Source organism: Ursus arctos, unplaced genomic scaffold (genome assembly GCF_023065955.2).
Source record: "Ursus arctos isolate Adak ecotype North America unplaced genomic scaffold, UrsArc2.0 scaffold_5, whole genome shotgun sequence".
In the NCBI taxonomy this organism is placed as follows: domain Eukaryota; kingdom Metazoa; phylum Chordata; class Mammalia; order Carnivora; family Ursidae; genus Ursus; species Ursus arctos.
In genome coordinates this window covers 66183625-66200226 of record NW_026623067.1, presented here as the reverse complement: position 1 = coordinate 66200226, position 16602 = coordinate 66183625, and the positions used below count along the sequence as shown (strand labels likewise).

The window sequence follows — 16602 nt, the reverse complement described above, 5'->3', positions numbered from 1 at the left end:
TATTTATACTGATTTTTTGGTCTTTCTCTTTCAACTTTAATGTGCCCATACAAAAACATTCAAATTTTATATTCAAAATTCAATATATATATATCACATATAGGTTGGATTTTGTATATTTTCCCTTTGTCCCTATACAAAAATGGAAATTGTTAGTATCTGAAGTTCTAATTTAGAAAATAGATTTACCAGTTTTAAAGGATAGTTATAATAAGAACGTTAAGATGCTAGGGAATCACACTTAAGCAGCCTTCCGGTAAGCCAGCATTCTTACTCAAATTTAGTCAGGGCATTAGGAAAATATAAGCTGCTTAGTTTATAGTTTTCGGTCTCTGAGGTGGTTTATTCAATTCACAGAATCACAGAATTTTAATGTTGGAAGGGACCATGGAAATTATCTAGTCTAACATCTTTATTTTACACAGAAGAAAACTGAGATTATTCTTTCTATATGTACCCAGCCAAAATTAAAAGTGTAACTCAATTTAAAACCCCCCTTTATATATTTAGATTTTAAGCTGCCTGTTAATACAGAAGAGACTCCATTTCAAAAGTCACAGAAACGTCTGTTCCTTGTGTCTTATAATAAAACTGCAGTGTGCCCCTTGGATGCCACTATTGAACTCATGCTTGTCTTTAAGAACCTCTAAGTCATGCCAAGTGAGAGATGATAGTGCCAAAATCAATCAGGCTCCAAGCATCTTGAAAGCGAGGCCCCTATCTTACCCAGCTTCACATCCCTAACTGCTAGCAGAGCACCCAGCACACGGCCGATGGCTTTTTCCATGAATGAACGACTGCTCTGAATATTAACAGGAGAAGATATAACCTGAGAACCCCTCCTGGGCTAGTTTCGGCTATTCAGCTGAGCTTCGGGGTGTTTATCAGCACTTGGATTCACAGTGGTTTGTCATCACAGGATTTTACCTGAAGTTCTCACAAGAATAGGTACCACCCGTACAGCTTTCTATTCTTAAGGCTCTAAAAGTGTATTGGAAACAGTCCAATAGCAGCATGTCTGAAAGAAAACCTGCCATTAACTGAAGACATTTCCAACCTGCATAACCATTTGCACACTCCTCCTTCTCTTCCCACTTTAATTTAAGCTTATTTCACCACAATCATACGGTCATTTGAACTAAATGCTGCTGTTTGGAATCCAAACAAGCATGAAAACTTGCTCTATTCCTACATGCTCCCAGTCTGTCTTCAATTTTCTTAGTCTGAATGAAGCGTTAGAAATGTAAACATCGTACCATCCAGGTGGTCCACGTAGCAGTACACGTCGTAAGTTTCATGAGGCGAACGGAATCCGTAGGTCCTGACTCCTTCCTTCCCCATCATGTCTCCATAACAGCCTACTCGGGGAGCCCGGATGGGATACCTGGGGAAAATAGAGGACTGTAAGAGCACTTCATTCCTCCTCTCCAATTAATGAATTACAGCTTGAGGCCCCCCAGACCTCTCACCTGACGGTCTGATCAGACAGCCAGCCTGCGTCACACTGCTCAAATCCATCTTCATAGGCAGCATACAGCTGCTCTGGGGTTGCTATGACTGCTCCAATATCCAAACAAGCCTTCCGTGCAGCCTCAAAATTCAGAGTATACCTGCTGGTTGCCGCTCTGTAGTGAAACACAACCCCTGCCAAGAGAGCAGCAAGCAATTACGGGCAGGTTCAAATATCCCACCATACTTTGCAAAGTTTCTTACTGGAGCAATACATCACATTCGTTGCTCACGTGGTAACAACACCATGATGATTCTTTATTTTCACTTGGTGTAGCACCACACAAAATTATGGTGATGTGAGGAGTCCGAGAAATGCCGTTCACCCAGGTGTCCTATTCTGCTCCACTGGCAAGTTTCCTAGCCAGGAGTTTTCTATTCTCACGAAAACAATCTAAGAAAAAAGTTTTAAGTCCCTAAATCCCAAGTGGTGGATAGTTGTTCTAATTACAGTAGTATTCACACTATCATGGGAACACTGGACAACTAAAAGGAGTCAGTGCTGCCGGAGATACAAAGAGTTAAGGGCATCACAGGATCAACTTCATGATTTTACTTGAGGCCGACTCAATAGAAGCATGTGGAACATTCACTAACACCACTTCCTCCAAACATAAAACACTGAGATATTTACTTCCAGAAATAATGTACTAAGATGGAAAAGACAATGGACTATGTATGAGTGAGAAGGCTTGTTCCAATCCCTAATTTGTTCCTTAACCATATATTGAGTTAATCTCCCCCACCATAAAGTGTAACGGATATTGCTTATGTTATCTGATATGAAAGTCAAATTATGTAAAGGCTTTAAAAATGTTGGACAGGCTACTAACCATTACCCAATGTTTATCATATTCACCATCTGACTAGCATAACTGAGGGTTTCCACTAAGAGAGATAAAATGTATGATTTTTATCTCAAAGAAGGCCCTGAAGTAAAGTTCCTGAGACTCCCCTGAGTTGAAGCTAGGCATCTTGGTACTTGCCTCAAATTCCACTTTGCTGTATGTTAGGAGTTGCATAATCTAGTGGTTCCTGAAGGGTGCTCCAGGGCACAAGGAATTGGCAAAGGGCTGAGGGAAGAGCAGCTGGGCGGGGGTGGTGGTGGAGCTTTGGTCCTCCTCCCCGCGCCTCGGCTTCAACAGGAGCATCTCCATTTTTAACTGGAGTAAATACGGTGACTCATTTCTACAAGACTGCAAAGTGAGTCAAGGTAAAGAAAATAGAAATTGGGGCAACTGGGTCTTATGGATGAGACTTTATTAAGAGTCGTATTGCCGTGGTGCCTGAGTGGCTCAGTCAGTTAAGTGTCTGACTCTTGATTTCGGCTCAGGTCATGATCTGAATCAGGGTGGTGAGACTGAGTCTGGTGCCAGGCTCCGTGCAAGACTGCTTGGAATTCTCTCCTCCCTCGGTCCCTCCCCCTACTCACATGTACACTCTCTCTCTCCTAGCCAGGAATTTTATAAATCAATCAATCAATCAATCTAAACAAAACAAAACAAAACAAAATGGTCATATTGCCTAAGATCACTTTTTTTGTTATGCAGAATGAACTTTGGTTGCCAGGATACCTTTCACTCTCTTTTTATTCCTAGTGATTCCCTGGGGTTGACAACAGTCTATATCCCATAGCCTGACTTCTAGCTCTAAGACTTTCTTCCACATGCCCATTCTTAGATTGTCTCCTTCTCCCAAGACAGGTATGTGCCAATAAAATGACTACAGGGGGGCAGACTAGCCATGTCATAGATAAGCCCCTCTGAGAAGTGTCAACACAAAAAGATCTGCACAGTCACCAAGTAGATGCACTGACAATCAACATTCATTTTTCCCACCTCTGATATTGCAACAAAAAATTCATCAGATGCCTTTCAGAAAATTTGGCCCTCTATAGAACTACTCTAAAATTGCCAGGAAGTATATATCGTGCTATCTGGTAAGTATGAGGTAGTTTATAATGATCTCTAAGGCTTAAGTAAGAATTTGAATGGTTTTAAATTAGTCTTATGTTGATCAAAGCATCAAATAGTCCTCTCGGTAATTAAAAATCTTCCGTGTGCACTGAAGACTGGCAGTAAGGGGGCACAGAGGGGCTTCTAAAAGCAGGGCAGGGAATATCAGTCAGTATAAGTATCTGCAATTGTTGGGATAATTTGAAGACCTCATGGGGCTAAGGAGATTAAGTGGAGGATTTTCATTGTTTCAGAGGGGCAAGGGGCAAATCCACTGCTAATTCTTTAATGATGAAAACAGTAAGAAGTTGTTAGACTCCTTTTGGGATTTTAAAAACATATATATAAATTTACACATAGTGTGTATCTACCACTACTATATATATTTATAATTTATGAATAATCTATATGTTTATACAAGACACAAATATAATACACACAAACATACAAACACATACACACACAGAGAAACAGAAAAATATCAGTAGGGCAAAACAGTCCTAGGCTAACTAAAATAAATAATAAAAAGGTTAAAAGAATGAAGAGCTCAGGATATTTACTGGATGCCTGGACAACATAAAAACAGACTGGTAAGAGAGAGTAACAGAATCTGAACATAAAAGGATGTATAGAAAATTAATTTGTTGCATCTGAAATTCAAAGTATTTCCTTTTGGCTACACAAGAAAGTTTTAATAAAGCCCTTTGTATATATTTCTGAAAGGTAAATATTTTATAGGGAAATGGAAGGATGGGAGAAAAATCTGTTCCATCATGTCTGGTATTAGAATTTTGCTTAATAACTTGCCAAAATATTCTGTTTCCAAGAGCTATGGTATTATGTGTGTACCCAATTAAAGCAATTTTTCTTTGCTTTGTCTCCTAACTTAAATTCAAATGACATATAAACCACCACTGAAAAGGGGCAAAAATGAAAATGCCTCATTGCAAGACTTAATGTATAATAGCTAACATATTACCTTTTTAAAAAAATTCACTGAGTTTTATTTTGATCCAATTCAAATGTTTATTAAGTCCTGGTCTCTCTAAGGCACTGTGATAGGTACCACGGTACTTATTAAGTGCCTGATTTCTTCAATGTAAGTTAGGATGGAATTTATATTTCTTAAAAACAAACTCAAAGATTTTAATAATCATGCTAGACAGTGAGAAAAAGGGAGAAAAGGTAGTGTGTGTGTGCATACAAACATATTGTAAAAATTAAACTGTAGATCAGTCTTTATGGTCTTAAAAAGTAATCATTGATAGGTCTCAATAATGAAGTAATAATTCTTGAGCTATTTATCATGTCTTGAGGTATTCATTATTTCCACAATACTGCACTTGACCGTATGAAGTCAGTGAAGTTGCTGTGCAAAAAGTCACCTTAAAAAAATAACTGCTCATTTCTGGTGAAAGGCATGAACTGTTGAAGTGACTGCTGTTTCTTGCACTTGTCTAAACCCTGAACTAGAGTTACTTTGAACCAGGTATCATGTTACACTACCATCTTCCAGATTTGGAAAGCCTTACCATCCACCACCAATGACACTGTGTCTTGTGTGTCTTCAATCCCGTACATGACGTCGCAGCGGTAGAGACCAGCGTCACTGGCGCGCAGTTTGACCACAGTGAGTGAGGCATCACCCACGACCTCGGAATGTGTAGGCACGGACACTCTTCCTTTATAGCCTTGACCAATCTTGATATTCCCATTTTGGGCTACAAGAACGGTAGTCTCCTTCAGATCTTTTCCATTCTTGTCCAATTCAATCTTAGACCATTTGATTCTGAGAAATTCACTGGAGGCGTTGTAAGTGGGTGGTAAGGTAGGCATGGTTGAAAAATGACAAGGTAGGTTGACTTTTCCAGAGAGGGAACCCTTAAGAGGTGGGCTTTCTTCCACTTTGACTAGAAGAAAGAGAAAATACCAAATTAACAGTCCTAGAAAACTCAACTGAGTCTATTAAATAAGTGAATGGATAAGAAACCCTTACCTTGGTTTGGTTACATCTTCAATATGTGAGATAATTAGAATGATTTTATATACAAAGAATAGTGTACAATTTTAATAACGTTTTACAACAAAGACAGGGATTCATAATGCTCATTTTTATGTATTAAAAAATGGCATTTATTTTGAAGTATGTGTAACTTAGTGTTCAACAGGAACAAAATAAGTGATAGAATGAGGCATGTATAGGAAGGCAAGCAATCAAGGGCAAAAGGAGATAGAATCAGTAATGCAGATTTCAAAGACTGGACCAATGTTAGGAAGAGCAGTTGAGAGGCAAATTTATGTCTACAGGTCAGGAGAGGAAAAACATTGAAGATAACTGCCACATTACCTTATTTGAAATGAAAATAAAATGCAAAGAGGAAGTGAAAATTTTTAAAATGTACTTCAGTAGACTGGGGCAAGAGGAAGTCTAACACTGGAAGGACCCTCATTTGGTTCAATGTTTGAACTAAAGGCTTTCATCATAATAACAAATCCAGTTCCAATCACTCTGCAGTGAAACATTAGCTTTCAATTGTATCCTGAGGGGAAATTTTGGTCTGTTCATCTAACCAACCTGAAGTATTAATCTGCATAATGTGTTTCTGTTTAAGCCCTTAAACTTTTAATGAGAAAGAATACCTGGACTGCAATTTAACACTATCACATGCAAAAAAAAATGTTCTTTTATTCTTACAGGAATCCATACCCCTTTCTTTCCTCTTCCCCCCATCTTCCAGTTCCTACTCATTAGCTAGAAAATGTGTTGGCAATAACAATAGAAATTATGTCAATACACAAGCAAACCTACTTCATGAAAATATGATGAACAAGTTAACAGTAGCCTCCAGATGGAGTGAAATAATATTACTTAATTAACAAAATGACATGTGTCTAACACCTAGTGTGTATTAGTAGTCAAGATATTGGTAACATACATCTCAATATAGACTTGCATCAGAAATGATATAGCTGTCAACATAGCACTGCGGATCCAGTTGGGGATAAGACATTTTGAAAATTGCAGGAAGATAAGGAGATACTATGAACTTTAAGAAAAAAATACTCTCTTATTAAAGATTGAAATTTAACTTTAAGATGACTGGCCTATAAAACCTTCCACATGATACAAACAAATCTAAAATAATCAATACAGTATTGTATTTATAGTATTTGATAGAAAACACTCACATATTTCTAATGTATAATGGTCACTGCTGTCATGCATTTCTTTGTCATCTTACTAATCTATATATAACTTGTCCCAAAACAGGATTTAAGGCACTTAACAAAATTAAATAAAAATAAAATACACTATTAACTGCACTGAGTTAGTCTTTAAGATGTTGCTAAGATCATTATCATCTTGGAATATAGTATCAAGGAAACAATTCCATTCTATTAAATCCTTGGCTTATGAAATAAATTATCTTAAAGCTAACCCTCAGAGTGAAACTAGTCCAATCATTTACTAAGGATGCTCCACTGAGAGGAAGTGAAATGCCAGCTCCCAGCTGGCTGATTATAGACCTGGGCAGGAACACAAGTCTTCTCACAACTAATCAAGGAATCTTTCAGATTTGGTATTTGTTGGGTTCTTCCCCGTCCCTAAATTAGTTTTAGTTCATTTGCAGAGTCTAGACCCATCCTATTTCTATCCCATCTTATTTCTATCCCATCCTATTTCTTTAATTGCTATCTGCACTGACAGCTCTCAGTAATTTCATGATCTTTTAAATAAATCTATAAAGTCCACGGGAGACTCCCTACCTGATTCATAATCCTTTAATTTCGGCCCCATTAGGGAGATGATGACAACACAAAGATTTTTTTTTTTTTTTTTTTGCCAAGAATAGGGGTTCTGAGAAGGGAAGGGGTGAGAATTCTACGATCTAAACATCTCCTAGTTTACATTTATCATATGTTCTAGGAAATCCCATCTTCCTTCCTGAAGAATTATTTAGATGATCAACTTCACCACAAACAAAGTATTGCTCTTTTAATGGAGAATAAACAGCTTTACCATCAACCTCAATTAGGATATAAACTATGAGATTCTTTATCATTTCCTTAAAAATGAGTTTAAGATAAATGATGCTCAATTCTGTAATATTTATTACTAAATTATAATTCTTTTCACAATTTTAGATGTGTAGAAGCAGATATGAGAGTCAGTCAAATCTATCCAGTTGGGTGGTTTTTGAAACTCAGAGCATTGCTCAATAGTTGTGCTGTTATGAAAAAATATATTGGAACAAAATGATGTCAAAAGACAAATTTCCCAAGGGTTATTTATTGTTCTAGATGTTTATAGATACAAGAAAATTAAAAGCTTCAGTTGGATATAAACATATATTCATGTAGAATCCAGTCTTAACAACAGGATTAGCAAGAAGCTGTGTGGTCAAGTCTTTTGTGTATAAAATCTTGGGTCTTAATGCACTGGGTCGCAAGAACTAAGGTCACTAAATCTAAATATTTTAAGGAAGAAATTTAGTATTTCAGAGGATAATGTTTATAGACCATGCATGTTTTTAAAAAATGCTACCTGCAAGAACTTGTCTGAAATTGTGAACAATGCAAGTAATAAAAATGAATGTTAACAAAAAGTTCACTGTTCCCACCAGATGGTTTGTGGTCCAAATGAGTATAGTGAGGAAGAAATCTCGAATAATGAATGATCATTTACCTTTCATTCTCTGTCATTAAATTCTGCGGAGAAGAATGACGTAAATTCCATCTACACAACTTGACCAAACACACCCCCCCCCCCCCCCCAAACACACACACCCCTTGCCCAAATAAATGTCAGATTGAGAATATGGGAATTTATTACTCTCTCGGGTAATAAATATTACTCTCTTATTCATTCATTTACTCATAACTGCGTAGGACTCATTTACTAATATTAGAGGAATACCCAAACAACCAAGTCAACACTAGATAATCAATATAATAGGTATTGTTAAAGCACAGAGCTCTTCATGCATTAAAACATTAAAACAAAGCCAATAACAAGGTATTCATTAATGATCTTTTGAGTGCCTAGGAATAAAGAGAGAAAAGCTTAAGATAAAAATACTTGTGTTGATTCATAGCAAGTTACTACAGTGTATCCCACTATGAACTTGGCAAATCTGTTTTATGTGGATCTTATGTTTTGAATTTTCACCCTTCATCTGAAAAAATTTAATTCTTCTGAAATCAGCCCCCAACTAATTACATCTCTTAATCATGATCACATATGTAAAAAGAACTTGATTCTTGGCAAAAAGTATAATACAGTGGTTAACAGCATGGACTATGGAGCCTGACTGCCCAGGTTCAACTCCAGGCTCCATAACTAAACTGCATACAATCTTCTACATTAGCTGTGTCTCCAAACCTTTTGATAGTACAGTTTTCGCATCTGCCAAATGGGGAGAATTGAAGCATCTGTCTCATTGGAATGTTAAGATTCAATAAATTAACTATGCAAAATACTCAGAAGAAGGCCTGACATGTAGAAATCATTCAATATTGCCAGCTATTATTATTATTATTATTATTTTTAAAAACCATCAGGGAGCTATATCATAAGTGTTTGGGTGTTTTTTCCCCATTGCTTGTGTGAGTTCGTTCTTTGTTTTAAGCAAAAAGTCTAAACTCTGTTTTAAGCATCCCTCAAGGTTCTCCCACTCTTTTCTCTGTTATTCCTCTTCTGTTACTACCCATCTAAATCAATTCCATTTTCCGTATTTCCCTTCCATGTTCTCCCTTGTCACTGGATGCTATTATCCTTCCCTGTCTGTGACCTTCCCCTTTACTTCCTGAAAACACTGAAGGAGACAGCTCCTGGGCTGTTCATGTGTTGCTGGGGCCTAAACTATGACAGCCATCTTGGACATTCATCTCTCAATATAAATGTTACTTCCTCAAAGAGGTCTTCCCACCTTCCCCCAATCCAGGACATTCTTTATCATATCGCTCAGCTTTATATTCTTCAATCTGAAAGTACCTGGATTGTTAATTTACTTGTTTATTGCCTGCATCATATAACTAGGAGATTGAATTTAATGAAATCCAGGACAATGAATGGCTTATCCACTGGTATATCCCTGGACACCTATAATGTAAACCTGGCACATCGAGAAGGTACTCAAACAATATTGTTAGCGATTAGATACACGAATGGACAGGGGAATGGATGGATGAATGGACAGATGCATAGACAGATGAAATGAAACTTAAGGTTTGAGTCTTGAAGAATGAACTGAAGAGGAACTGTAGAGAACAAAAGAAGGGACTGCCAAACAGAAGGAATTACATGGGAAAACCAGGGAACATGAAAGTTTGTGCACGGAATTGCAAATTAGTTCAGAGAGTATGAAGCATAGAGTAAGTGTGAGAAAGAAGAGGAAGCTGAGTCTGGACAGGACCAGATCACTGAAACGCAGGGCAGTATCTTTCTTCATGGACTACGGTCCAGGAGTTTGGAATTACAGAACCTTCATTAGGTGGATATATAATTTAAAGCTGAGAAAAACAGCACAAGTGCACTTACCTCGTTACTTCAGAAGAGAGAGAGAGAAGAAAAGAGAAGAGAAGAGAAGAGACGACAAGAGAAGAGAAGAGAATAGGAGAAGAATAAAGGAAAGGAAAGGAGAGGAATATAGGTGTGGGTAAAAACGTGACTGTCAGCCTGCTCTTTGTCTTTTTGACTCTTCTTAAACTCTAGGCTCCTGAGGGTTTGATAGGGTTTCTTTTCTTTATAGGAAGGTCTTTGAGTATATTGAAGAAGACAGATTTTAAAAATATGTCCAATGCCATATATGAGCCTTTTTGCAGTCTGAAAGTAACCTGGGAATTTACTGAAAATCCATTCACTTCTTTAGCATTCTGTTCATTATTTCATTTTGATGGATTTATTTAAAACCATTTATTAAGTAAAAATAATATTTTAGCTGAAAGTGTTCAGCACTATAAATCACTAAATAGATCAAAAATTAGTTCTTTATTCTAATGGACCCATATTGCCATTCTATGCCCTACTACTTAAATTTTTATTTCACTAAGCACCAAAGAAATTGTTTCCACACTCACCTTTATGTAGTGCATGGGTTGCTATTAAGGTAGAGAACAGCCATAAGATGCTCTTTATATTTATCAACATCTTGTCCTAGAAATGAAGAAAAACACAAAGGAAATCATAAGCATTCAGGTTCGTGGTGGGCCATAAATCACATGCCATTTGTGCAGTGTACATAATAAGAGTACAAGGAGCAGCTCCTCTTAGATTGTAAAAACAAGAGAGAACTTGTAATAGGAAAAGTCATCCTAACACTTTAATTATTAGTTTGACTCTCACCCAATGCAGTCGTTACCAAAATAATCCCAGAACCCACTTTGGGAACATATAACGATATGGATGTGTGGGACAACCACAACCGGGTAGGCTGTAGAAAGAACAATTGAGACCACAGCCCAACTAACTAGTGGCTAGGAACTGGCACAAAGAGGGAGGGGTGACCACAATGTCTATTTAGAAACAGGAAGCTGGTCACAGATGGAGCGAGCAGAAGAAGATGGGGAAGCAATAGGCAGAGATGTTGAAAGAAAGGGATTCATCTCAAATGTGAGGTGGGAAGGAACATGGTGGTGGTTCCCGCACATGGTATCAAAACAGGAATAAGGAATTCAGCAGGCTTTTTAAAGCACAGACTCAATTTAGTTTCTAGGAGGCTGAACAAACAAAACAAATGTATTATAAGGAGCTGTTAATTACAAAAAGACCAGTGCTTGCCATGAGTTTTAAAGCAGTTCCAACAGTTCTAAGTCTGAAGGGTGAAAAAAGAAAGAAAACACTCTGTTCTGAGAGTCAAGAAACCCTGCCCTGGCTTTGCCATTAATTTATTGTGTGACTTTGGGGAAGACATTTAACAGTCTGGGTCTCAGAATGGTCCCTTCTAGCTCGAATTTCTGTGAAGCTATAATTATGAGGCAGATGAGTACCAGTGTTGGGGACCATCTGGAAAGCAAAGAGCCAATCTCAGAAGAACGGCAGATCATTTGATCCCCATGGTTGTTCCCTTCTCAGCTACATTTAGAACTATTCTTGTAACAAGCATTGTTGTTGGCTACCCAGTAGCCATCCTTCCTTCTCCTTTCTAACAAAACTCCCATTCCATTCTCCTGTCTACCCTCCTTCACACAGCCATACACCTTAGAGGAGCCTGAGTCAAACCCAGCCCAAGGGACTGACCTTGACTCTCCTAAGTCAGTCACATTTCTCCCATTCCTTTCACCAATGATTGGTTTTGGAATGAGTATACGAGGCAGTCTTAACTAATGAGATGTGAGGGGATCTCAGCAGGGTGGAGGGGATGCTCCTGGGAAAAGTACATTCATCTTAAGAATAGAAAGAAAGGAAGAGATGGTTGTTTTTCTTCATTGACACAAGAGGCTATTTCTTCTCAGACTGTTGTAGCCATCTTGTGTCCATGAGTGCATAAGATAGCTTGTGGGGATGAAGCTGAGAAAGAAACAGGACAGCTAGAGCTTAAGCTCTCAAGCATTAGGCCAAGAATAGGCTATACCTTTGAACTTCTTTTTATATGAAATAATAAACTTTTTTATTTTTTAAAGCCAAGAAAATCAGGGATGATTTTTGTTACTTGTAGCTGAAGGCATTGTAACTGACACATTTGAAATGGCATCCTAAATAATTCCTAATATTGTCCATAGAAAGTATATAAATTCTGTATGATTTAGGAAATCTAGGTTGAAAAGAAGTAAATGCTATAAGAATTCAAGTCCAATTTGGGTTCAAGTTTGATTTCATAATTATGACAGCTACTCTTTTTTCCTTCATATTCTTCCCTATTCAATTGTTTTTATTTTATTTATCTTGAAATAAGCTTTAGAAACTCTCTATAACAAAATCCTAAAGAGCATCTATTAAACCAAATAAATTATATATCTGTATTCCATCTATAAGCCATTTGACAACTCACAATGAGAAGCATACAGTTGCTAATCCTTGATACTGATGATTAACCTTGATAATTAAGTTTATTATTCATCATACAATTACTTGGATATGTAGTAGACACTATTAAACACTAACTGGAAAATTTGGTTTCTACATTTCTGTATTTCTTATAAGCTATCACAGCAAGTAGGAAGTATATTTCAGTATTTCAGAGAGTATTTCAAAGACCTCAAATTCAACGTATTCTATAGTTTAAAGTTGCCAAAGTGAAATTTCAGGTTGTATCATAAAAAAGCTATTCAAGAAAATGCATTCCATGAATATTAACTGAATCTAAGAAACATTTTTTATAAATACACTTATAAACAATAATTTCCCATCTTCATTAGAGAAAAAATTGTCCTCGATCTTTTTTCTTTTTTCAGAAAACTTTTATTTTATAAGCATAATGTTTAAAGCCTGGTCTCCACCCGAATCCAATTCTGAATCCTCTACTAATACTCTGAAATTTGGGGGTAAATTACTAACTCTCTCATGTTCAGTAGCTTCTTAATTGTGAAAAGTAGTACTTAACTGTTGGAGCGAATGTGAGAATTGATAAAATAATGCACATGAAATATAGCTCAGGGATATACAGTGTATTCAGTACTCAATATTTCTTACTAAAATGACTAATTCAGGTTTTCTACAGATGTTCTCTTCCTGCTTTCATGGTACAGTAGGCTCTGTAGAACAGAGATAGTATCACATTCAATTTTCTAATTCCCATAATATTCCCATAATATTTCCACAGGGCCAGCTTCAGAGTAGACCCTTAAGGAAGGTTTACAGACCAAAAGCAGGACCACTGCCTCCACTTTCTATGCCAAAACATGCTTTGAAGCAAAGTGCCAACAATCTCTTATGAATATGGGCAAGTAGGCTAATTAAACATGGAATACATTTAAACCAGCCCAGTTGACTATTCATCATGACATGATAATATCTGATGTTTGTCAATATTTGGACATTGGTGTTAGATCTCAAAACAATATCAGAGAAGGTGTGACCTTGACCCAGGAATGGGTCTTCTGCATCCTAATTTCCTCTCTAACACCAATACTCAAAGTCTAACTCTTTGTGGCATGCTTTGTCCTTATAAAAGTGTCTTTTTTTTTTTTAAGAGAGGGAGGAAAATGGTCTTTCATCTATATAACAAGTATACTCATCACTTGCCTTAAGAGTGCCCCAAGACAAGGCTAGGGAAGGAAGCCAGTACATTAAAAATACAAGGGAGAGATTAGTCATGTCTTAAATATATTTTAATAAATTCCCAACATTCAAAGATTGGAGTTTTTACAACAAGTCTCAGATCTCTTTTGAAAAATCAGATCAAACAACTCCAGGTTCACACGCTTGCTGGCCAGTCATCAGCACTAGGCGAGGAGCAGGCTCTCACCCTGGCTCCGTGCATTCAAGGTCATCACTGGCCCCACTCAGCTTCTCATCCATTTCTACTCCATGCCTGCTCCCTTTAGGCACCTGATTTAAAGAATGGCCATTTTTCTCTTTAGTAAATATCTCAGAGTGCTTTTACTGATCTTAATTGCCTCAGAACTACATCTCTGTGGCCTCTTCCTTGGAGCCTATGGGCTTTCATTAGATTTCTCTAATTTTCTTAAGGCTATGTCCATGTTCATGGTTGTTAAGGCACACCATTTACCTTCTGCATTTGATCTTACTAAATAAGAAACTTTCTAAAACCTCTTTCTTTTTTTTGGCACCACTCTAACCCCCCACTTCCATTCTTCCCTCTTCCGTGTCAGTCTTGTAAGCATAATCTGCTAGTGATAACAAGTCTGTCTGCATAGAAAGACCTGGGAGATATGAAGGCCACTGCCTATATTTAGCCTTCACTCTAGTGAAGTCAGTGAGAAGAGGAGAAAGTTATCGAACAATCAAGCACAACTGACTGAAGCTGTTTAACTGCCTGGGAGACAAAGAGACAAAACAAGGACCCCTATACATGAGAAATGTCTCTAAAAAGGGTAAGGGTCATGCCAAGGATGGGCTGCCTTTAAGAAAGAGAGCCGAGGTTCTAGTAAACAGATATTTAATATTCTCCCTTAGTCTTGGGGAAGATCCTCTGACCAAAGGCTGACTTCAAGATACAGACATAGCGATTTTGTCTTCTAGTCTTCAAATTACTTACCCTAGACAACCAATTGTCTAGGACATCTCAACCACAAGGTGGATATAATGAGTATTGCCTACCATATTGCTCCTGGGTGCATTCTCACAGGAAGAGTCACTGCAATGCAGAGAGAAATATCATGGTTTAAGCAGGAAATCTTATAAATTTACTTCACAGGAGTAATTGCACCATGTGAATTTATCACTAACCTGTGACTGGATTCCTGAACCAGGTCTAAGCTAAGCTTTCTCATGTCATTGCCCCTTGGTACTGCCCTTTTCTCTGCCTGGCTAACTCCTTCCTCATTACCCTATCTAAAACACCGCATTCTCTATTCCCATTGCCATGCTCTATTTTCATCATAGCACATGGCACATATCATTTTATATATATATTTGGGAATTGCCTTTCTCTACCACCATAATATAAGTTCTGGGAGAGCAGTCCTTGATGTTTTGTTCACTGCTCAGGACACTCAGTAAAATATGCTCATTTTTTAACATAGTAAGATGTATATTATAAATACTGTTTGGTACATTCCTTTCTTCATTTAAAATACAAAGTATTTTGGAGAATGTTCCAAATCAGCAAATACAATTTTTCTGGGTTGTTTTTAACAGTTGTATAGTTTTCCACTAGATGAATGCAGCATCCTTTATTTCACCAATTCCTATGATAAGCCCTAAAGCTGGTTTCATATCCTTGTCCATTTGTCTTGGGTGACGTTTGTACCAATATCTATATGACAATGTCCAGAAGAGAACTGCTGGGTCAAAGAGTATATGCATTTTTAAAAATTTTCTGGTAGCTCTTACCAAATTAGTTTGTAGAGAAGATGAACCTATTTATATTGCCATAGTAGTATGTGAGAGATTCACTTTCCCCACAACCTGCGGACACAACCTTCATCATACTTTATCTTTACTGCTGTGATGGATGAAAAAATAGTGCAGTACGTCACTGTTTTTTAGTTATTATTTCTTTAATTATGAATGAGGCTGAACAATTTCTCATACAATTAAAAACATATTTGTTCTGCTAACTGCCTGTATTTCACATGTGATATTTTTTGGATGGGTTGTGGTCTTTAACTTATTCGTAAAAGTTCTTGTTATACCAAAAAATTATTAGCTCTTTGTCTCTCATATGTTGCAGATGTTTTCCAAATGTGTTACTTGTTTTTGTGCAAATAATTTATTTAATCATACTTATAAGTCTTTTCTAGTATGGCTTCTGGATTTTATCTTTTGCTTAGAACAGGTTTCTCTACTTCTATTTTATTATTTTAAAAATCTTGTAATTGCATTTATTATTTTTTTATTTTAGTTTAGTTTTTAGGGAGAGAGACAGAGTAGGTATATAAGCCGGAGGTGGGGGGGGGCAGAGGGAGAGGGAGAGAGAGACTTTTAAGCCGTCTCTACACCCAGGATGGAGCACCACATGGAGCTGGATCTCATGACCCTCAGATCATGCATGACCTAAGCTGAAACCAAGAGTAGGAAGCTTAACTGACTGAGCCACCCAGGCGCCCCCCTCTAGTTATTTTTTTAATATCATTTTCTACATCTCATATTTGGTCATCTTAACTTTATTTGAGCAGAAGAAATGAAGTAAAGATTGACTCTTATTCTGAGTGGACCAATCAGTTGTCCCCAAATCATCTGTTGAATAATCCTTCTTTCCCACTGAATTTCCATGTCTATTTTAGTGTATTTCTGGACTCTGTCTCCTGTTCAATGAAACTAGACAATTCTTAAAGCAAAATGCTATCAAACTTGCTTTATAGATTTAGTAAGAAATATGTGATTTAGGTAACAGTGTTTTTATTGAGATTATAGAATTAGATCAATATAAGTCCCATGGATATAATAATAACACCACTTATTTGTATAGTTTTCCATTTGCCAAAGCTTTCCCACAGGTATTCACCAAATGTGTATAACTGTATATGCATTTAATAGATTCTGACATCAAGCATTTTGATTCCAAGTCTAGTG

General features: G+C 37.1%; 1 protein-coding gene across 7 annotated transcripts in view; it reads right to left on the bottom strand.

Moving 5' to 3' along the window:
- The window catches only part of VCAN (versican), a 154058-nt gene that overhangs the window by 84534 nt on the left and 52922 nt on the right, over nucleotides 1-16602 (bottom strand). For 3 of the 7 annotated variants that reach the window (XM_044384055.3, XM_026498668.4, XM_026498665.4), the window contains 4 exons: nucleotides 10545-10620; nucleotides 4997-5374; nucleotides 1470-1644; nucleotides 1257-1384 (listed from right to left, as the gene is read on the bottom strand). In XM_044384055.3, the coding sequence (XP_044239990.2) occupies nucleotides 1257-1384; nucleotides 1470-1644; nucleotides 4997-5374; nucleotides 10545-10620 (757 nt within the window). Of the gene's footprint in view, nucleotides 1-1256; nucleotides 1385-1469; nucleotides 1645-4996; nucleotides 5375-10544; nucleotides 10621-14685; nucleotides 14723-16602 lie in introns of those variants that run through there. The other 4 variants (XM_057307391.1, XM_057307393.1, XM_057307392.1 and 1 more) reach the window with 4 other exon arrangements.